The sequence below is a fragment of the Convolutriloba macropyga genome, chromosome 10, assembly GCF_964194025.1.
Source record: "Convolutriloba macropyga chromosome 10, txConMacr16.3, whole genome shotgun sequence".
In the NCBI taxonomy this organism is placed as follows: Eukaryota; Metazoa; Xenacoelomorpha; order Acoela; family Convolutidae; genus Convolutriloba; species Convolutriloba macropyga.
Window position 1 is genome coordinate 49465870 of NC_134477.1, and position 22958 is coordinate 49488827.

At 35.3% G+C, this 22958-nt stretch overlaps 1 protein-coding gene across 1 annotated transcript in view; it reads left to right on the plus strand.

Annotated features, from left to right (window-relative positions):
- Positions 1-22958, plus strand: part of LOC142348181 (uncharacterized) — a 67009-nt gene that overhangs the window by 13478 nt on the left and 30573 nt on the right. Inside the window, 5 exon segments of the mRNA XM_075399423.1 lie at positions 604-725; positions 1408-1559; positions 7206-8907; positions 9379-9468; positions 9828-9943. Coding sequence (XP_075255538.1) covers positions 604-725; positions 1408-1559; positions 7206-8907; positions 9379-9468; positions 9828-9943 — 2182 coding nt within the window.

Consider the following 22958-nt stretch of genomic DNA (forward strand, 5'->3'; position numbering starts at 1 on the left):
ACTCGTTTGCGTCTTCAATGACAGATTCGATTTGAATACCTCTTCAATTAGGTTCATTAAATATTGTTTAATTAGAAGATATGTTATTTTGCAGGTTACAAAATTTCATCTTGAGTATCGAATTTAAATTGATACGGCTCTAACATGCCTAACATACCTTTGAATTTGGAAACCCGAATTTGGAAAAATTTCGCTGAAAAAAGTTTTGGAGAAACCTTTTTAACGATTGTGAAAAGTTTTGTGAAAGAACTTTTTTAACAATTACGAAAAGTTTCAATTTCTCTCAAATCTTGACCTTGCTTTTGTTTTTCGGAAAAAAAGTTACCGGAAATTTGTTATGAAAGCTTTGGCTATGAAATTTAGCTGCAATAGCCTATGTCATTATTAGGTTTTCATTATTTTTGGCATTTTAAGTACCACAGAAAATCATTGCTGAGGTGCTGAAAGTGGGCCAAATGTTGAAAAAGTTTGTTAAACTGATACTACAAAACTCGAGGATTTAAAATCTGCATTGAAAATTAGCAGCAACTGTAACTGTTTACACTTGTTAAGTGTTTTGTATGTTGTTAGTTGTGTACATAATTTGTTTGTTGTGTTGATTAGGTCTGCAGATTAACGAAGCGCAGAATTCATTCGTGGACATAGTGTCTCTATTGCAGTATTATTACGAGAACAACAACAATGGTCTCCCATGTCAATTAAGGCTTCCGAGGTCCATAGAAAAGGTAAGAAAACAAAGTCGTTGTTTTGCTAATGTACTAACTGAAACAAGTTTTAAACAGTTTTGTTATAAAGGTATATTATAAAAAAATACTATAAACTAGAATTCTCATTGGATCATGATCATGTCTGAAATTCATTACAAAAAGTACTTATGTTTGAAAAGTTCTTACGGTAACAAAATCTGATAGTACTATTATAAAATTATATGAAGTTAAACTCAACGCGAACAGATACGGCACGCATCATGATGTTCCCTCTTTGGAGAGAAATCGTAAACCGGTTCATAATAATTGTCCCCGACGGTCGAATTCAGAGCGATTTTTTGTGTTATGAAGTGTCGGTTCTCGCTAAAAGAGATTGTTAACAACTTGAATTGAATTACTCGATAAATATTGGTGCATTGAATTAAACTATCAACTGTTAATGTATTATGTGGCCTTGAGACTAATAGTCTCGTACCAGTCTAAGTCTTATGTCTGTTTCAGATCATAAGTTAGCGGTGACCGTTTCACCGCCAAACGTTGAAAGTCCGACATCACAGCGTGACTAGATTTATCAAAAATTGTTGTGGATTTACCCTTACGTACGGAGATGTTGCGGTGCCTTTTTTAAAACAAATTTTGGAATCTGTTTTTTCTGCTCCAAGTTTTGATTGTAACTTGCAATTAGTGTTGCTGTTTTCAGGCAACGGGGTTTGAACTGAACCAGTACTGGATTATGGGTGAGCAGTTTTGGATCAGGAGTATGAACGGAGAGCTCACTGACAGTGGTGGATCCAACTCGGACGAGTTCACTTCCGATCCAGCAGATCGAGCCACACTCGAAAGGACAATTCGGTACAAAAGTTTAGCTGTTTCGTAATATCTTGACCGGTGAATTCAATATGTTTAATTGCTCCCGAAAGAATTTTGAAGCAATTATTGTAAACATGTGCGTCTTTTTTATTCAAAATTTTTGCTTGACGCTTTTGTTCTAGATTATTCTTTTTAATTGCTCTCAAACGAAGTTTGTAGCAATTATATTAGTTCTGTCGGTCTTATGCGCGATTTTTCGCTTGACCAATTTTTCGTCTGGCGCATTTGACTGTTATTCCTCAAAAACGGGATAAACAGGTAGCGCCCAGCGGGCATTAAATGTTCTTACAGCCTTTCTGCTCACTAGTCTTCAAGTATGCGATTCACAGAATCTGTTTTGGAGACTTATACTTATGGTGCGAAGGAAGGGAGGTTCTTAGACATTGACTCCACCCCCCCCCCGCTGCGCTCACTTACGCCCCTTTAATTAAGCTAAAGCTAGCCTCACTAAACCGTGCTTAGCTACTGACGAAGCGAACGGCTCACCGGTCGTTAGAGAGCAATTCGCCTGACGTTAGTCGGTTATGTTTGACTTCTTGATTGACTTTTTCGCACTTTAGTTCTTCATTTGTGAGTGATCTAAGTTGCTCCCATTCTGAAATAAAGTTCGGTGGTTAAAGGGATTGTGAGCGAAAGGAAGTCAAATGTAGCTGAGTGGTTAAGATGTCAGGCTGAAAACTTGGAGGTCGGGTGCGAACCACAGTGGGGAAGTTTTTGTGACCCATACGTTTTTAAGCGATGCCCCATCTAAATTAAATTTCTCCCGTCTGTTGTTCGAGAGCAGATCATCTGACGTTAGTCGGTTTATTAATAGCCGCACAGCGATAGCTGGGGCTATTATTGGCCTTCTCTTGGTTTTTTTATTTCCTCGTCATGATTTTTGTTAAGACCATATGACGTCACAGCCACTTTTTTTTCATTCGTTCATGCAATTTGAACTGAATTGCATGTGTGACGTCATTTTTTGCTCTTAGTGGAGCGAGTTTTTTTGTTCATGCGCGTGATTAAATTTTTGGTCACACTTGACTTACCTCACTCTCAAAAATGACTTCCTCACTTTGAAATTGACTTTTATTTACTTAGATTCAAAGAGATAAGGTCAAAAGGGTGTGTGTCATACTAAATGAAGGTTATTTGAGAGCAGCTAAGAGGCAGCAAAAACTTAAACCGACTTTTAATCAAAGTTTAACATATCAGCCTCAATGAAAAGACGATTTTTTTGGTCTGTATTTTTTACTGTTTTTTGAGACTGCAGATCTACGATGCTATTGCGGCTATTTTCTGGCAATCTGCCAGCTATGTTAAACAGCAGTTGCTCAGCAAATCAATTCAAAATAAAAAGTTAGTTTTTTATAAAAGGAAATTAGAAATAGAAACGGGATAAATCCATAAAGCCCAATTTTACATCGGCATTACTTGAACCTTGTTCTTATTATTTGTTCTCATTTTTCGTTTCCCAACTCTAGTTGAGCTTTCATATCAAACCTAACGGGATGATACGATCAGAGAATTAGACATGACAGAACTTCAATTTGCACCACAGAACTATAGCATAGATTCAAAGTGGTTTTGCTTTATGTGGCTGAGTTTTTCAATTTTTGAATGATATTTTCTGTAAAGATATTTTTCAACGAAAATATTACTTCATTATTTGACGCAGTGCCTTCAAAGTGTTTTTATCTGTTCTTGGATGCTTTTTTTGTCATATTCTACTGAAGCAAACAGATCTCTTGGAAAACTATGCAAAGAGCAGAATTGTTTTTTTCCTTAGTGGAGCGAGTTTTTTTGTTCATGCGCGTGATTAAATTTTTGGTCACACTTGACTTACCTCACTCTCACAAATGACTTCCTCACTTTGAAATTGACTTTTATTTACTTAGATTCAAAGAGATAAGGTCAAAAGGGTGTGTGTCATTCTAAATGAAGGTTATTTGAGATCAGCTAATATAGGCAGCAATAACTTATACAGATTTTTAATCAAAATAAAACAGATCAGCTTTCAATGAAAAGACGAATTTTTCTGGTCTTGTCTTTTTTACTGTTTTTATAGACTGCCGTTCTACGAATCTATTGCGGCTATTTTCTGCCAATCTGCCAGCTATGTTGTTTACTTAACAGTTGATCTTAGACGAAGTTTGTGGCAACTATGTTAGTCCTATAGTCATTTATGATGCAATTTTTAGCTTGACCAATTCGTCTGACCCTTCTTGCTTTTCGTCCTCAGAAACATAAACCGATAAAGCCTGGAGGGCATTAAGTGGCTCAGCAGCTTTCTAAGAGCCTGACGCCCTACTAGTCTCTTAAGTATGCGATTCACTAAAACTGTTTTGAGTCAATTTCATGTGAATGGTGGTTCTTAATCTTTAAAGTTTGACCCCCTTAGTCACCCCCACCGCCCAACACTCCACGCGTCCACCCTCGTCCGCCAGGTGTTTGAGTTTATTTTAGTGCTGCGGTAGTTTATGCAATTTTTTGCTTGACTGAATTTTTTGTCTGAACCTTTTGAATTTTTGTCTTCAAAAACGAGATGAGCAGGTAAAACCCGGGGCATTAAGAACTCCTACAGCTTTATGTCTCACTAGTCTCCAATTCTGCGATTCACCGAAGCAGTTTCAGAGATTTAGAATCATGATATCAAATTTGACTCATAAAGTTCGGCCCCTGCAGCTTCCCCCACTCCTCTGCCCCCACTCACCCTCATTGAACCCGTAAAATGGAAGACTCGCCCCACTCCCGAGCTCACCCCGCTCTCCCTCTCATGCTCACCCCACCACCACCACCGCCACATTTAATCTAAAGATAGCTGCGCAGCTAGCAATTGACTAAACCTACAACTCGCCTGTCGTTTGAGTGTGATCCGCCCGAGGTTAATCGGTTGTGCTTTTGCGTCTATTTTAAGGCTTTATTTGAGTATGTATTAACTGTCTGATATTACACTAGATAATGAAATAAACCTTGAACTAATGATTGTGCATAATAAATGTTATTAGGTTTAAAAGTTGTAGCCAATATTTGCTAAAACAGGCTACAATAAATTGGATGGCCCCTCTGTCGTTCGAGAGCAATACGGCAGAAATTAGTCGGTTGTTTAATAGCCGTCCTCAGCTGGCTATTAAAGCGCTGCTTTTTGCAATTCAAAGACTTTAAATTGTATTGGGGTGGTGTCTTTTGAAGATCTATTCACACATTCTCGTGATTTTTGAAAAACCGGAGTGATGACTTTGGTCACGCCGAATTTTTTTGCTCTAATACCAAAGCAGAGTGAGAAAACTGTGCTTGAACAAAAATTTGCTTCCTAGATTGTAATTTTTTTGTTCAGATGCGGCAATTAAGACTTCAATTTTACTGTTTTTTTTTTATTTTTTGATCGGACTTCTTGTTTTCAAAATTGTTTTTCCAATCCATTCATATTCCCTTCTTGGTTTGGTTTTTTTGTTTAGTCAATGATAAATCGTTGAATTGTAATCAGGACTGCTGTTTGTTTCATTCGTCTAATAAAAATTTGTTTCGCCTTACCTTATTTCACAGCTTGTTCAACATGTTGCGTGAAATCTTTTTGACTTCTCTAGGCTAGTTTCATTCTTCGTTCATTCTGCTCAAAGTGCTTTTTAGTAGCCGCACAGCGATAGTTGGGGCTATTATTGGCCTTCTCCTGGTTTTTTTTTTGTTGTCAAGATTTTTGTTAAGACCATATGACGTCACAACCATTTCAATTCATGCAATTTCAACTGAATTGCGAGCGTGACGTCATTTTTTGCTCTAAGTGGAGCGAGTTTTATTGTTCAGTCGCGTGATTAAATTTTTGGTCACACGACTTACCTCGCTCTCAAAAATGACTTCATTTTGAAATTGACTTTTATTTACTTTAATTCAAAGAGATAAGGTCAAATGGGTGTGTGTCACTCTAAATGAAGGTTATTTGAGAGCAGCTAAGAGGCAGCAAAAACTTAAACAGACTTTTAATCAAAGTTTAACATATCAGCCTCAATGAAAAGACGATTTTTTTGGTCTGTATTTTTTACTGTTTTTTGAGACTGCAGATCTACGATGCTATTGCGGCTATTTTCTGGCAATCTGCCAGCTATGTTAAACAGCAGTTGCTCAGCAAATCAATTCAAAATAAAAAGTTAGTTTTTTATAAAAGGAAATTAGAAATAGAAACGGGATAAATCCATAAAGCCCAATTTTACATCGGCATTACTTGAACCTTGTTCTTATTATTTGTTCTCATTTTTCGTTTCCCAACTCTAGTTGAGCTTTCATATCAAACCTAACGGGATGATACGATCAGAGAATTAGACATGACAGAACTTCAATTTGCACCACAGAACTATAGCATAGATTCAAAGTGGTTTTGCTTTATGTGGCTGAGTTTTTCAATTTTTGAATGATATTTTCTGTAAAGATATTTTTCAACGAAAATATTACTTCATTATTTGACGCAGTGCCTTCAAAGTGTTTTTATCTGTTCTTGGATGCTTTTTTTTGTCATATTCTACTGAAGCAAACAGATCTCTTGGAAAACTAAGCAAAGAGCAGAATTGTTTTTTTTTCCTAAATTGTTTTTTCGAAATCGAATATCAAAATTGGTCCGTCTGTTTTTTTTGTAAATTTTCCGTCTAAGTTTGTTTTATTTAAAAAAAACAAGGAGGGGATATAACTAAAAACGGTTTGATGATTCTTTTAAGGCCTTTTGATATGATAATTGGTTACCATCTATTCATCTAAAATGTGTCATATAAAGTGTGTCAGTAATGTTAGTCTTGTACGCAATTGTTTTTTGCATCAATTTCTGACTTTTGAGTTTTTCAGAAAACTACAACATAAACGACGATTTAATACTGATTGATGTGCTGTACTCATTTTGAAAAGATCAAAAACACTTAAGATACCCCTCTATACGATATTAAAATTGAAGGTTCGATTTTACTTTCTTGGTGATTTTGGAATAGATATTGAACATTTCTTCTTTCATCTCTCATAACGATGACAACAAAGACATAGCGGCTGTTATGCGCTTTTGTAGTTAACCGAATTGCGTTTTGGTATCATATCAAAGAAAGTATTACTTTATTAGGTATAAATGAAGTCATTTGACCTAAACTACGAATATAATAGCTCTTGTTTGTTTGAAGCTTTTATCCGGTAATTAGGACGCTTTCAAATTCACTTCGAATCTGTTAACCTAAAATGGGCTATTCTTGTTAAAGCTGGGCTTAGTCCTTAATAGTATACATGCATGCTTTGTACTTTCGTGCCTTGAAAGAGAAAATGGCTAATTCTTTGATCGTAAAATAGAGGTGCTAACAGATGTGTGACCTTCTAAACTAAAAGGTCATTGACCTAAAAGATCAAATGTTTCGAACGTTTCTTATGACCGTTACGTAACTTTTTCGGTCAATAGCTTTGATGATTTTCTTTTCATTGCCGCAACTTGTGATCTTGTGATTTTCATGTTTTAACCCTGAAATACCATTTTTGGTGATTTTTTAAAAGCAATTGAGAAAAGTGACCCGTTAATTTTTTGTTATGTGATCTTTTTTGATATTTTTACTTTGAAAAAGATTTTTGGTGGTTTTAATGAAATTCATCAGTTATTTGGAGAGAAATGAGATGTTGTGATTTCAGAACAACTTCTTACAATGACGACACTGAGAGTACAGCACGAGATAGTCCGCCATCTCAGTTTGAAGATCCTCGACCACCGGTTGTTCCTCCGAAACCAGACGAAATCAAGCAACTTATCCAAATTGAGTGCCGAACCATCCCCGATAACGGCAATTTCATGAGTTCAGAACGCATTAGAAAAGGAGCGAAAGATTTCTTCGCTAAAAATTCTAACTTAGAGCATCAAATATCGGTGTCGGTCAGTAACGACGCATCTATATCTCGAAGACCTCCTGCATTGTTCACAGATTCCTTTGTGGGAGCTGGAACCGAATTTAACGTTCATTCACCAACTGGAAGTGTGTTCCAGAATTCAAAGACCACGCCTAGTGATAGTGGATACGACACCTCGTCCAAGAACGTTTTTGAAATGAACATGCAAAGCAACAGCGTACAACACCCTCAAATCAGGAACAATGCTTGCTACTTACATCAAAGTAGTTCCAACTCGCCGCCCCCTCTGACCAGCGTGAGATCAGACCCAATGTTGCAACCCGGAGATCCCTTTTCAGTGTCCTGCCCTGCATCTGCTTTCTCGCGTTCGGACAGCAACGCTACTGAACACACGTCCGGATGCGGGGGTAGCGGGGCCCACTTGACGACACAGTTCAACCCCAGCTCCACGAACCCGTTCACATTCCCGACAACGGAGGCGAACTCGGAACTGCTCTCGGGCGTCCTGTCCGATAGTTGTAGTCCCTCGAACTCGTCATCCAAACACCGAGGAAGCAATCGCGACTCGTTAAATGTCAAAGGGTGCTCTAACATTTTGATGTATCACCAAACACCGCAATCCTTTGGAACGGGTGGAGTGACGTCGTCAAAAATTTGCAATAGCCAAGCTTTCTCAGATGACACGAGTCTATCATCAGATCGGGATCCCCAGAACGTGCTGAACTTCTCGACAAACAATCCGTTCTACAACTACGTCCTACAAACTCCCCCTAATATGTCCGATAATTCGGCCAAAGCGGCATTAAACAACCCTGGTCAGATTATGAAGTCAAACTGGTCAACAGACGGTAGTTCTGCGGGACAGCCGAGCCAGAAATTCAACTCAAATGAAAACTTCCAGAAGTCAACAACTGCTCCTGTTTCGGCGAGCTCCTGTGAAAGTGTTCACAGCGCTAATCAATCTGAGAGGAGCTCAACTTCGTCAATATTTTTCTCAAAGAAGGTTCTCTTCGGGTTGTACGATAAAGGTCGCAATAAGTTCTATCAGCCCCCTGCGAGTGGCATGAGTCCCTCGACGTTTGGCAATTGGATCCCGCCAAATAGTGACAACTTCGATTACAACACAGCATTTTATCCCCATAATATGCACAGCAGCAAATCATCAACGTTGCCACTGCGGCCCAAAATTAGCAAGAAATTCGTTGACAATGATTCGCTCGAGGAACACGATGACACAAAGTTCTTAAGAGGAAATGCCAACGATCCGTCAATGTTAGCCAGAAGAAACGTGACGGCTACCTGGAAAGTACCAAAAGTGCCAAGGTTCTGGCTAAACTTGAGACGCAAGGGCAAAAACCCGCCCAATAAGATTAGAACATGTATTGTAGAGTTGGCCCAAGATCCGAGTACAAACTTGTATCAAAGAGTGAACAGTTTAATTGAAAAGTACTCGAAAGAGACAGCGCCCACTAGCGAAATTCTTACCCAGGTATAGTTGAGCTGGATCTTTCCTTACCTTTCCCCTCCCTATGTATTTCGCCCCCCTGCTATGAAGCCCTGCTCCTGTCTGAGTGATAGAAACTGATGCCCCCGTTCATTAAATATACCATAATGTGGGCTATGTAATTGGGTTACTTGTATGGAGGTGTTTCACGGGTTTTTTTTAAGATGACCAAAAGCAAAAAATATACAAATGGGTTGCATCTGATCATACCATGTGTACTTAAATTTTGACCATGAACTTAAATTGCGACACTATGACATTCAAAGTTGCACGACCTCCGAAAGACAATCAGTTCTAAATTTACCCTAACCGGCTTTGTGATGTTTTCGGTCATGTAAAAGAAAGAATGGTTATATTGAACAATTACCCTCCGATAAGAATGCAGAATAGCGAAATGTAGCTTCAATCTGAATTTCAGTTATGATGATAATGTTTGATGATCGTTGATTGTTACAGGTTAGAAAAGAGATGAATGCACTCAAGATATATTTGACATCGCCTAACGAACAGAGCTTGTCAGACCTGATAGACAGAGAAAGAGCCAAGGTAGGCTGGCAAAGTTAACCCATTACTTAAAATAACTTGCGAGAAACAAAATCTGATATTAGCAAGAAAGCATTCATGATTACTTCGCCTTTCCATAAATGGAAATTATAGCTCTCAAGAGATCTGTTTGAATGAAACATTGTTTTTTTTTGCTTTGTTACTGGTGTTTTTAGCCTGATAAGAAAATCGGGGGGTGGGGGGGGGGGGGTGGGCTGTGATACGATGGTGGTAAAATATTTGTATTTTTCCATTTGTTTTGTATCATGGTATAATGATTCACTGTAGCAAAGCACTTTTTTCACTGCCTGACATGTCAAAAATTATTTTGACCATTTAATTTGAGTGTTTTTGTTTTTCAGATGAGGGAGAACAATTTCCTAAACATGGACTCTATAACAGAAGATGCGCTTCATAAGATTGTGCTGAAACCTCTTCACAAACCTCTCATGACTGCTCTTATCAACCTTCACAAAAGGTTACTCCATGTCTTTAATAAATACTAAATTGTTCTGAAATCTTGAACGGAATATTTTGGGCTGATGTTTGTGAGCACTGAAGTCATTTATACACCCGTTTAGGCATCTGAATATTTTGTTACCATCTTTGTAGTTGTGAACAACATCCTTCTGCTGTGAAGTTAATCATCCGAAGAGGGCTTTCCTTAGTTGGTAGTTGCCGATATTGCACATCAACATTGAAAAATTTTCCAGAAAAATCATAGCTACTGCTACCCACTTTCTGTTGTTTGAGAGTAATTCTTTCGGTATGTTACCGGTTATGTTTTACCATGCTTTTGATATTTTCTGGAATGTTTTCACATCTTTTCGAAACATTTTTGAAACAGTTTTTCATTTTTGATTTGGTTTTGCCTGATAAATGTGAAACTCAACTTAGCTGAATTCATGATTTTGGCTTGCGAAATGTGGTAGTTTGCCAAAAAAAAGTTTCTATCTGCGTGCCTATATATGATGAACTATCCAAACACCATTTTGCAAATTTTCTGGTGTCAATTTCGATGAGATTATTCCAAAGTCAACGTGTCAGCAATCTTTTTAGCAGTATAGAATTTGAGTTATTTCGGTTGTTCAAAAGATGCTGCAACCTTACTAGATATGAGTTTTAGTTTGATATTTTCTGAATTTTTTCTAATTCAATTTGAGGTTCCGTTATTAAAAATAATTGCTTAGCCTGCCAATAATTAATTTCAAGCTTAGTCAATTCACAGATTTTCTTGCACAATGCTGATATCTGCGTTTGAGTGACTGAAAATATATTTTTTCCTGAGTTTAGCAACCTGTAATTGCACTGCTTGTCAATGTTCGCAGGCGTGGTCATTAAAATTATTTTCTTTTGTATATTATTTGTCTGATTGTGACTTTATTGTCAGCACTGAAAAATAAGAGCCGTTCTTTTGTGTGCGACGCGCCCTTTATACTAGCTTAGAAACGCCCTTAATTGTCATTTATTATCCTGTAAACAATAAACAAATCCAACAAACAATGAATTGCTTCACCTTTGAAGGAAATTTTTTCATAGTTTTCAATTCGGGGAGGCGGTTGAACGGAACCACTAGACAACCAGAATAATTAATCAAAGACGCGCCTTTTTGTTCGAAAAGAGAACACTCTTTTAAGCTCTTCACTGAATTTTTACTTGCGTAAAATGTCAATAAAAAACGATCATTTTGCATTATTAAATGTTACTTTAGCGGTCAAGGGGCGAAACTTTTTTGTTTAAGCTGACGGAATTTGAACTCCATAAAAGCGTACTTGTATTTTTATTTCTAATTGTTTTCAAGCTTTTGTTTGCTGGGAAAACTAGAAAAATTGAAATAACCCAAAACAACCATCTGTGTAAGCAACCATCCAGAATTTGTTTGCTTTTGGTTACAACTCATAAAATTGTCCAACAGCGCTGCAAGAATCAACTGGCCTCGCTCTTTTGTTTGAGAAAAATTATTATAAAAGAACTGAATGATTTTAAAAGAGCTTTTTTGAATTTTGCACAAAAGAAAGCTAGCGATATGATTTGTGCGCTTTTTGCTTATTAATTTTTAACCAAATTCATTGTTCTTAAGCACGTGAAAACAAATTAAAGTGTCTTTAAGTGTTTCAAAAATCTTTAATCTACTTTGCTGTTCAAAAAACTGCTGCGTCATCGCATTCGCACAATTTCATTCAAACTTTGAAAAATCAATTGAATGCGTTTTTTTTTGTAAAACCGTTGCATAATTTAAAAATGCGTATCACAAGAATCATGTGCCGTGTAAATGATTGAAGGGCACTAAATCGCAGTTTAAGGTTATAATGATAAGCAACTTTTCACAAGTTCTTTTTATGGTGATTTTTATCCAAACTATTCATCTGATTCTGAATGCGTTCTAAATTGTGGTGAAAGGGGATTGCCTATGTATAATTCATGGTTCGTCAAATTATGAATTGTGAAGAGATAAAATTGGAATTGTTGACGTTAGAAAAAGTTTGACAACAAACGGTGGAAAGGGAAATTTTTGCCGCTGAAGTTTTGTTGAGAATGTTCTAGCTTGCTGTCTTCTATATATGGCAATGTCTGAAGTTCTCTAGATTCTTCAAGTTCAGGACCATTAATCACAATTTGGTTGCAAAAGTGAAATACTAGAGCTATTCAAGTGTTTTTGTGCTCTGAAAAATACAGGAATGATTAGATGGTGAAAAACTGTATGATTTGTGCATATGGGCTGCAGTCATACAATTTTAGTATGCGCTGGTAGAGTGGTAGTGTTGTGATTTAAATTGATTACACATAGTTCGCTCCTGTTAAGAGTTTTAGGCTTCTGAATCCTTTCGTGCTCCCCGAGCAGTGTTGATTAATAAGAAATTTATTAAAAGTTTGCTCAGTAGCCTTAGATGCATGCGGCTAGATTTTTAATTGCTCTCACGCGATATTTGTAGCAAACATATTAGTCTTGTTGGTCTTTTGCGATTTTTCGTAACTACCAATGTTTCGTCTGTTCGATTGTTCGTCGGACCAACTAATTTGCTTAACCTGATAAACCGTTAAGGCTGTGAGGATACATAAAGTAATGGTGTAAGGTTAATTTTTGAATTTGAATTAAAGGTTTGTTGGAGATTTTCGGAGTTTTTTCTTGATAAACTTTTATCATGGGTTGTCCAAACCAATTGCAGATGGTTTTCTATGAGCGGTTTCTTAGATTCAATTGTTGGTTGGTGGCTGTAATCTGAGGTTGTTTTTTCGGACGGTCTTTCTATTTTTCTTTTTACAGAATTGCGCTCTTCAAAGCAAATTGCGCTAATCTTCTTAAGGTGACAGGCATTGCTTAATGACTGTGACTTCTTACTGTGTAAAAAATGGTGAGAAATTTTATAATATTTGAAGTCGGATATAATAATAGTAATAATAATAATAATAATAATAATAATAATAATAATAATAATAATAATAATAATAATAATAATAATAATAATAATAATAATAATAATAATAATAATAATAATAATAATAATAATAATAATAATAATAATAATAATAATAATAATAATAATAATAATAATAATAATAATAATAATAGTAAGCTGTTTTTAAGTAAGTTAGAATTGCTGTACAAACCAGGCCGCATATAACTGCCGCTTACTTGATAGGTTATCAAAAGGTGATCTTTTGTGAAGTGATGCTAGTAGCAGCACTGAGAAAATTTTTAAAAGGAAGACAGATGCTTAAGGTGCGAGGGATTTAAACAATGGTCAGCTTAATACTTTAATGAAAATAATTGTTCGTTATTGATAATGTAATTGTCTCTACAACTATACTGATAACATTTATATCAATTCGTTTTACTCAATTTGTTCGTAAATAAAATGGGCGTTAATTGTTAAGAAAGATCAGCAATTTTCTTATTCTTACTCCTAGTCATTTAGGGCTACATCCACGTTTGTGCTTTGAAGCTGCCGGGATTTTTTTCATCTTTTTGACTTAATTGACTCAATTTTTTTATACGTTATTTTATACTACTTATTTCCTATTCCGATCTAAGTATTGCTAATTTTATAAACATTTAAAAATGTGCCAATCTTGATTGATTAAATTTTATGCTTTTCTGGTTTTTGAAATGTTGATTCCGTTTTTCTTTTATTGAAGATGATTCTAGCAATTTGTTTTATTTTGCTTCTTGCTGATGAATTGTTGTCTTTTTACTATTTCCATAGACTAAATCACCAAAGCTCTATTGGCTATACGTAAACATTATGGGTTATAAGAAGCTCTGCAGTTGTTAAAATTAATCTCAACTTATTAAACAAACAAGAGAACTGGGAGTTGCAGACATAATTTGAATATGTGGCAAAAATATGCCAATCAGAATTGAAGTTTTTCTTCAATTTGTTCTAAGTACTAAGAGACGTTTTCTGACTGATCGCTGCAATTTTCATATATAAACTCAAAAGGTATGATTTTAGCCCCGAACCCTGATGCACTCCATGCTCTATTAGTAAGAATTCCGATTTGACTCCAACTGATTTCACGCATTATTGTCTCACTCAAATAGGATTTCAGCAAACTTTGTATTCTAAGTTTTCTAGCTTTTCCACGAGCAAATTTTGTTCAATTATTTCAAATGCTTTCTTCAGATCTATGAAGACAGCTTTTACTTCTTTTCATCCATTTTCCCACTCTTAGCTGATGCCCTAAGGAAAATTTACTAATGCGTCAGTGGTCCTTTTTTGGGTCGAAAACCAAATCGGTTTTTATTAAGCAAATCAAGTTCTCGAGGAATGTGGTCATTAATTTAGTCTTTGCACTATTATGTTTTTCCAATCGTTGGTAATAAACTAATTGGCCTGTAGTTCTCTGCTTCGTCAGATTTTCCGCCCATACGTATTGGAATTTCCGCCCATACGTATTGGATTTACTGCTGTTTTTTTAAGACATTTTGGGAAAATTCAGTTTTCGCATATGTAAAGTTGAAAGAGCTATACCAATTTCGCTTGTTTTTAATGAATGGAACTTTTAGTGTCTCTTTTATGTGGTTTTCTGAAGTTTGAAAGACAAGAACAAAACGTCATTTTTAAATAATTACATAGTAAAAAATTGCTTAAATAAAGTTGTGGATTATTTTCTATTTGGTCTCAAAACTGTCTCGAGTAAGTTTTCAATTTAAAACAAATAATTCCTTTGAATGTTTTATAAATAGAAAACTTTAGTCTTTTTTTGGGACACCAAATTGGACAGAAGTTGAAGTTCTTGGATTACTGGTTTTTTTTAACTAATTTTACCTGCCACCGAGGATCAACAATCTGATTTTTATTGTCAGAAATGCTTATTGAAGTTCTTATGATATCATTTTCGTATTGTATATATTGCACAATTGTATAATTTGTCCTAAAAATGTCCGTGAGCTGCTTTCTAATGATTGTTTAGTTATTACGGTAAACAATATACGGTGACTAAATTTCAAGATGACCGAGATTTCTACCTCTCCTATTGATGGTAGTTCTAAGAGCTCATAAAACAAAGTTGCTGAATTCTTATACCTTAGTGCGTGCTAATTTTTAAAGGTCATTTAAATGCTGTCTCACAGTGAGAATCGAATTCTCGCTACAATAAAGATATTGGATTTTCGTTTAGCATTCGGAAGTGAATTCGACTGAATTGTTGAGTGTAACAGTTTATATTTTGTCCTCAAATGGATAATATTGTAGTATATATGCCGTTTTAAATCCCTTCCATAAGGCTATTCCATGCTGAGCGTGTTATGTTTTGTCTTTACCACCTTCCTTGGTTTCTCTTTTCGCACTGCTTTTCCATTAGGAGATAAAAGGTCATTGTTCGATTTGTCTGAAAGCAGACAAAAGAGTATAACGGAGAAGGTAAAGTAAAACACACGAAAGAATGGGGGCGGTGGGCGGGGAAAGGAATTGGGAAGGCCGAAACGCGTGGATACATTTGCAAATTTAGACGATTTTTAATCAAACCGAAAAATTTTAAAAATTTTAACGAAGCTGTTTACCTCTACTTATATTATTACGCAGTAAATATAAGGGTAGTAAATGCAGAAGGTGTGAATGGATTGGGCAGTTGAAGCGATTTTCAATCAAACGGAAAGTTGTAAAATTCTCAATTGTTTTGTTTTTATAATGATTGAATGAATAAATAAATGTGTTAGATAAATAAACTTTGAATTGTAAGGTGTTTAATATTTATTTTGTTAATTTGTTTTCGAAAAATTGCTCACAAATTTTACCCCGCGCTATTGTTCACTATTTCAGTATCTAATACGGTTTTTAGTTGCAAAATCAAATTCAAGTCAGTTGTCCTATGAGGTTTTTGGTAGTGGTTTTAATGCAAAATTATAAATTTCAATAGAAACAAGCGTGAAAGGTATTTCTTGTCGACTTATTATGATTTCGTCTTTTTGAATGGTTCTGTCATGAAAAACGGTTGAATGCCATAAGATTCAGTTTGAAATGTGGAGAGGAAAAAGAAATGTATCAAAATTAAATAAAAAGTAACCAAATAGAAAGATGGTAATTTCATGTTTCATCAGAAGACCTATCTGTTTTAAATACTACATGTAAGAAATGGTTTCTCTCGAAGCTGTTTTTGCTTTTAAATAGAAAGCAAAAGATTTTTTCTCCCTTTTGCTTGAGTGTGACCTGCACTCAAGGTTTGGTGAAAATTCAAGACTTTGTTAATTTCCTAAATGATCCGCCAATATTAGTTTTGTCCATGCCTTAAAAATTGCCTGTAAGTCCAAACATAAGCACGCTCAAATTGAGAGAGAGAGAGAGAGTTAATTTATCCTCGCTTGTAAATTATGAATACAGAACCGCATAGATTCAGTGGAAAAAAATCAACAAAATTTACTATCGAATAGCTAAGTACAGCAGATCGATCAGCATAGTATTATTAAACTTCAAGCAAGGAAAGGACACGCAACGAGGTCGTTTGGCCTACTTCACAGCGTGCCCAGATGTATACAACATAGATGATAAACTTATTAACATTTTTGAAAATTTTTTTCTTTTCTTTTAACAATGTGATTCATTACATTGCATTACAAAGAAAAAGCTTAAATGGCAACGTTAAACATTTCACTACTAAATGCCCTCTTCTATGGCATATTGTTGCATGCTCAAGCGAACATCCAGACTTCGTCAACTTAGAAAAAAAAGAGAAAAAGAAGTTCTTTATATAAAAAAAAGTCAAAAAGAAGAAACACTTAAAAACCATCTTTAGAATTTAGAAAAATCAACAACAGTTATAAGCAACCAAGAGGATGTTGGCTCTACTAACTGCTTTATTTGATTTTTTTAGCTTGATTTGTTTTTAACAGGCTTAATGTCATTGAAGTTACAAAAACGTTTGAATTTACATTGGGGTTCAGAGAGTATAATAAAATTCTATTTAAAGTTGCTGCGATTTTTGAGTTTCGGAATTCTAATTAAGTTTTGAATCGTTATGCAATGACAAAATATGAGATTGAATTAGTTTGAAATCTGTTTTGAAACTGCTCTGCGGTAAAATATTTTGTTGCGTTGTTTTTTGCATTGGTTCTGTTGCAATATGGCTCACCAGGATGTTGGCACTACTAACTGCTTTATTTGATATTTTCAGCTTGATTTGTTTTTAACGGGCTTGATATCATTTAAGTTACAAAAACGATGGAATTTACATTGGAGTTCAGAAAGTATAAAAAACTCTATTCAAAGTTGCTGCGATTTTTGAGTTTCGGAATTCTAATTAAGTTTTGAATCGTTCTGTAATGACAAAAATATGAGATTGAATTAGTTTGAAATCTGTTTTGAAACTGCTCTGCGGTAAAATATTTTGTTGCGTTGTTTTTTGCAGTGGTTCTGTTGCAATATGGCTCACCAGGATGTTGGCACTACTAACTGCTTTATTTGATATTTTCAGCTTGATTTGTTTTTAACGGGCTTGATATCATTGAAGTTACAAAAACGATGGAATTTACATTGGAGTTCAGAGAGTATAAAAAAATTCTATTTAAAGTTGCTGCGATTTTTGAGTTTTGGAATTCTAATTAAGTTTTGAATCGTTCTGTAATGACGAACATATGAGATTGAGTTAATTTGAAATCTGTTTTGAAATTGCTCTACGGTAAAATATTTTGGTGCGTTCTGTTTTGTGCATTGGTTCTGTTGCAATATGGCTCACCATATCCAGCTTGTAATGATTCATAGAGGTTTATGGTTGTCGTTAATTGATCTTGAACAAAAGTTATTTAAGTCCTGTTGCTCTTCGTATTTTTTGTGCAATCGTTGGATCCTTAGTCAGCTCAAAAAATTCAAAACTTTTTTCTGCAATGTCAGTAGTGTAATTCAATTGAGCTCTAATTGGAAATCGTTAATATCTGTTCTTAATAGCGCTTTCGCTGTTTTCGCTGTAAGTTTTGTTACAAAGCGCTGTGCACGCTTCCAAAAACTTCAAAGCAGCTTCTTTTTTAGTGATTCTTGCTGTTTTTGTCGTCGGTAATCGGTCATTTTAACTCTAATTTTTTTCATTAAAAATCAAAGCATGTCTGTTTAATTGTTCTCGAATGAGAAGCGATTATTATAAGCGTGCCTTTTTATGCAGGTTTCTCGTTGACCGTTTTTTCCGCTTTTCTTCTTGATTATGTCAATTTATGCAAATTTTTCGCTCGCCCGTTTTTTGCGCTTTTCTTCTGGAATAATCTTTGACTTCAGTGTCCTGTGCACGCACTTAGTCTTGATTTTTTGAGTGATTTCAATTGCTCTCACTCCGAAATAAACTTTGTTGTTCAAACATAACCGATTGTTAGAGGGACGATGACAAGGCCCTGATAGCTGGGTGGTTAACGCTTCCGTCGAGGTGACGGAATCAGACGCAGGAGGTTGTGGTTCGAATCCGACCTTTGTGTGATGTTTTTTCAACCTTGAAGAAAAATTTTCTCAGGCTATAGGCCCCGAATTAAATTGCCCCGCCTTTCATTCGAGAGCAAGTTTTCCGACGTTAGTCGGTTTATGTTTAATTAATAGCTTGGATATCGATAGTTGAGAGGGGTTATTATTAATAGCCGCCTCATCTTCTCAGCCGGCTATTATTGCGCTCCTATTTTTTTTTACTTCGTCGAATAAAAAAATGTTTCGCTTTACCTCATTTTGCCGCTTTTTCAACATTTTGCGTGAAATCTTTTTGACTTCTCTAGGCTAGTTTCTCTCTTCTCTCATTCTGCTAAAAGTGATTTTGAGCATCAGTTGCTCAGCAAAGCAATTCAAAATGAACAAAGTCAGTATAAAAAATTGAAGTCAGAAATAGAAACGGGATAAACCCATAAAGACCAATTTTAGATGCCCGCTATTTGAACATCGTTCCTATAAGTCTTAGTTACCATCTCTAATGCTTATTGGTATTGATAGTAGCCCCTGTAGCCTCTCTCTAAGAAACAGAAGTACGTTATGTTCAACTACGAAATGCCATCAAATTAAATCGGACTTAAAAAATGTTTTTGTACAAAAATCTTTTTTTTTTCAAAATCTTCTATTCTGTCAATCCGAATCATGCTTATTGGAATCAACGGCGGCTATTTTCCGGCAATCTGCCGGGTATGTTTAGACTTTTGTTGGCCTTTTGTTTTGTCAAGATTTTAGCAACCATATGACGTGTGATGCTAACTTCAAATCAGCCTAAGTTCAATAATTCATTCATTTTTACTAAATTGCATGTGTGATGTCCTTTTTACGCTTATTAGGGCGAGTTTTCCGCCTGAATTTCGTCTTCGCTTGAACTGTTGCATACACGTGACCTACGGCAATCTCAAACTTACTGTATTTATAAGAGTAGAGATCAATTGAGATTTTATTAATCTAATTTAAGATACTATGAGGGCAGCTGTACAGTACATAAGTAAGTCAGAAATTATCTCAAATTATAATAAATTCTTCAAAAAAATTTAGGTCTCATTCTTGTCATGTTTTTTTTAAACAAGTGCAGCTATTTTCTTTAAATCTGCCCGCTATGCTTTCAAATCGCGCACATCGCCTTCAAAATGGTTTTTGCACACTGTAATTGGAGGTCTAATTGCAGAATGAGGGCATATCATGCTGATCAAAAGTTGGTGAGAAGCAAGTTTCGGCATCCATACATAATTTAAATGGTTGAACTTAGATTAACCTCAAACATCATTTTTGCTTGGCTCAATTGCAGATATGAGCTCCTATTACTTTTTCGTAGTTTTTTTATGTAATACTAGCCAGTATGTTTTCTGAGTGTCTTCCCGCTATGTTCATCAATATCTTTAAATTTTTGCCTAAGAGACTTTCGCCTCTCAATTTTAATCATAGCAACCAATGATTTTCTTCTTCCATGGTTCGCTTTTTCCTCGTGTCCAATTTTAACTAGTAGAGTTATGAAAAAAATGATGAAGTAATTGGACATAATTTCTTCGCTTAACTAGTTCTTCGCTTAAAACGATTTTATATTGACAGCTTCCACGTATTAATTGAATATTCACAATTTTAACAAAACACTGTTTATGTTCGTGGCATTTTTCGGACTCTTCTAAAGACAGTATTTTGGAGCATTCTTGATTAGCCTCCGTTTGCTAAGCAGAGTGTTCAGTTTCTTTTTTGTGTTCCCTTTTCAAATTGCGAATGAATTAGAGACTCAATTAATTGAAATTTTCAGCTATGTTCCTTTTCCCCATTGTCAATGCAAAAGAGATGTTTGCGTATAGGTTCCTTTAAAGTGGAGTTGAATTATGTTGAGCTTTGGCGTGTGTGTATTTTGGGCTGCAATAGTTGAAATGGAAATAGTATTAGTGGCTGGGGGAGTATAAATTGTAATTTGTCAGAGGAAAAAATTAGAATGAGGTGATTTGAAACTAAGTTTCACAACGTGTTGAGCCATATTGTGCTTTTCGAACGCAGTTCTTAACCTAATTTGTTAAATAACTTCATTTGTTCAAACAAACTAATGATGAGATAGCAGAATTTCTTCACTTTTCAAATTTTTATACTGCCCGTAATAAAATATTAAAACAAGCGTTTGTTTAGCATTACAATATGAAGATGTTGAATATGAAGATTTTAAAATACTTCTATGAATCCACTGTATAAATGACATTTGTGGCATTTGCATTTCAAAAAGAAAATTTAGCCAAGTTAACGTAAAAAGTTTATTTTTGGTTTGTAAAATAGTTGAAGTCATAAATAACTTCGTGTTGTACAAGCTCTGACAGTTTGATTATTCCAAAATTTTCGTTAATTTTGCCTGATTTTCTACAGATTTGGCCTGTTAATGTTCAAGTTTTCCAAATATGAGAAACCAATCATTAGGGCCATGGTTCATTTTTTTATATAATTTGTTATAATAATCTGTTTTTGTGAGCGCGCATGTGTGTGTGTGTGCTTGCCGGCACAAAGGGGGTTTGGGTGGCGGTTTCTTACTGATACATAGATTACTTGAAGGTAGCTTGTTTGATTATGAGATTCAGAAAATACGAACTTGAGAACCAAACAGTCAAAGAATGAAATATTTGACTAAGTTTTCCTCGGCTTTTTGTTCAAAGCTCTAAGCGATGCTTGCAGTGCCTGTGTAGTGTAAGCTTCAGACATAAATTGGTTGTAAATTTAGATGGTAGGTAAATATATAAATGGAATTTTTGGTATATTCCTTCACTACTACTACTACTACCACCGCCACTATTGTATATTTAACTTAGAGCTGTAGAGTATTAAGTAGTGGTAGTAAGAGTGGAGGGATAATCGAATACTCTCCATGGTAAAGCATGCTATGTATTAGTTGTCACCCCTCCCTCCCCACCACCAGTTTGTGCTTTTCCATATTTCTGAATGGAAAAGTAAGTAAAATGTATGAATGAACTACTACTGTTACTACTGGCGCTACCGTCATTTCGTTCCATTCATGTTTCTCTCTCTTTTTCTTTCTTTCTTTCTTGCTTTCTTAGCCACGATCTGAGCCTAGCTGTAGTAAATGCACGTGAAATGGTTAGCCCGTTATTTTTCATTCACATAAATTTCCCTTCACGCCTGAAAATTTGCCTAAATGTGTTTCTTTCTCTCTCTATGTAGTCTTGTCTTCAACGCTAGAATGTGTGTGCAAGCTCTCCTGCATGTAGTTGTATTATTATTACTATTATTACTACTGTAGCACCATATTGAAGAAATCCTGCTCTCGGCCTAAAGGTTGAAAGTTGGCTAGTTGAGGAAATGAAATTCATTTGGTTCAAAATAGCTTGACCTCATAGATTTTGAGCACTGGCTAAAAGCGCCTCAATTCTGAACATTTCATGCTCCTTTTCAGATAGGTTTTCGAAGGTCGCTAGTGTTCTCTTGGACTAACGTAGTTCCATGGATATGGTGTTATATTTTCTAAGATCAAGCTTCTTTTACATGACCTTTAAGGAAAATTTTATAACCAAGCGTGGTACATGGACTTTTTGACATTGTGACTGTTTTTCAGCATGGCTGTTATAAAATTTTAAACCTCTGAACTTCGTGAAATAAACTTAGTGAAATTTAGTTTTTCAAATAGCGCAGAATCTCTATGAACAAACTGGACCATTGTCCTAACTTCCATGAAGGCCAAAAAAATGATAACATCTAGCAGAATTTTAAGTTGTACTTTTCTCCAATTCTCTGCTTTTTGCCAAAAATGCAGAGAAGGAAAATAATTTTGTTGCGTAACATTCAGTTGCATTTTCAAAGCGTTTGAGTATATTTTTTTCTATTTATATGAGATTTTTTGTTAGTCCTTTGTGAGGCTAATCTTACTAAAACTACGTGTGTCAAAAACTATTAACAATTCTTTCTGCTACAAACTTTGGCTTTACTTTGGCTGATTTTTAAACTTAGTAATTACTTGGAGTCTTTTACTTTACAACTGATTCCCAATTAGTCTAATTAGCGCAGTCTAAAGTTAATTTGCGCAGGTTTTAATAGTGAATTCGCTGATACTAAGTTAGTTTTTTCACCAGTGCTCAAAGAGAATGTAGAAGATTTTGAGTCATCGTGCTTCGATTTCGAACAAAAAACTCGACAGTTTTTCTCTCATTTGAGTTAAGTAATCGATCAACAAGATTATTGTGGTGTGGTCGGCTGATTAATGACGGAGAAGTAAGGTATAATCAAAAATTATAAATAAATGTTCTCAAGATTTTTTCATTTGCTGCATATATTTTGGACTGTACGTCAACGTTGCTTGTCCTCTCCGGTGGGTCTCTTTTCTAATTTATTATTTGCTCTTGAGCGAAGTTCATAGCAATTATTGTAAACGTGTTGGTCTTTTTTATGCAAATTTTTTGCTTGACCTTTTTGCGCTTTTCTTTAAAACATTCTTTTACTTCTCAAGTGACTTTTTCGCGCTTTCGTTATTCATTTTTTAGTGATCTCTATTGCTCTCACTCTTGTTGCTACTATAAAGTTGGTTGCAGCATACCAATAGTAAGAGCCAAATAGCACAGTCGGTTATGCGGATGGTTATAAAGCGAGAGGTCA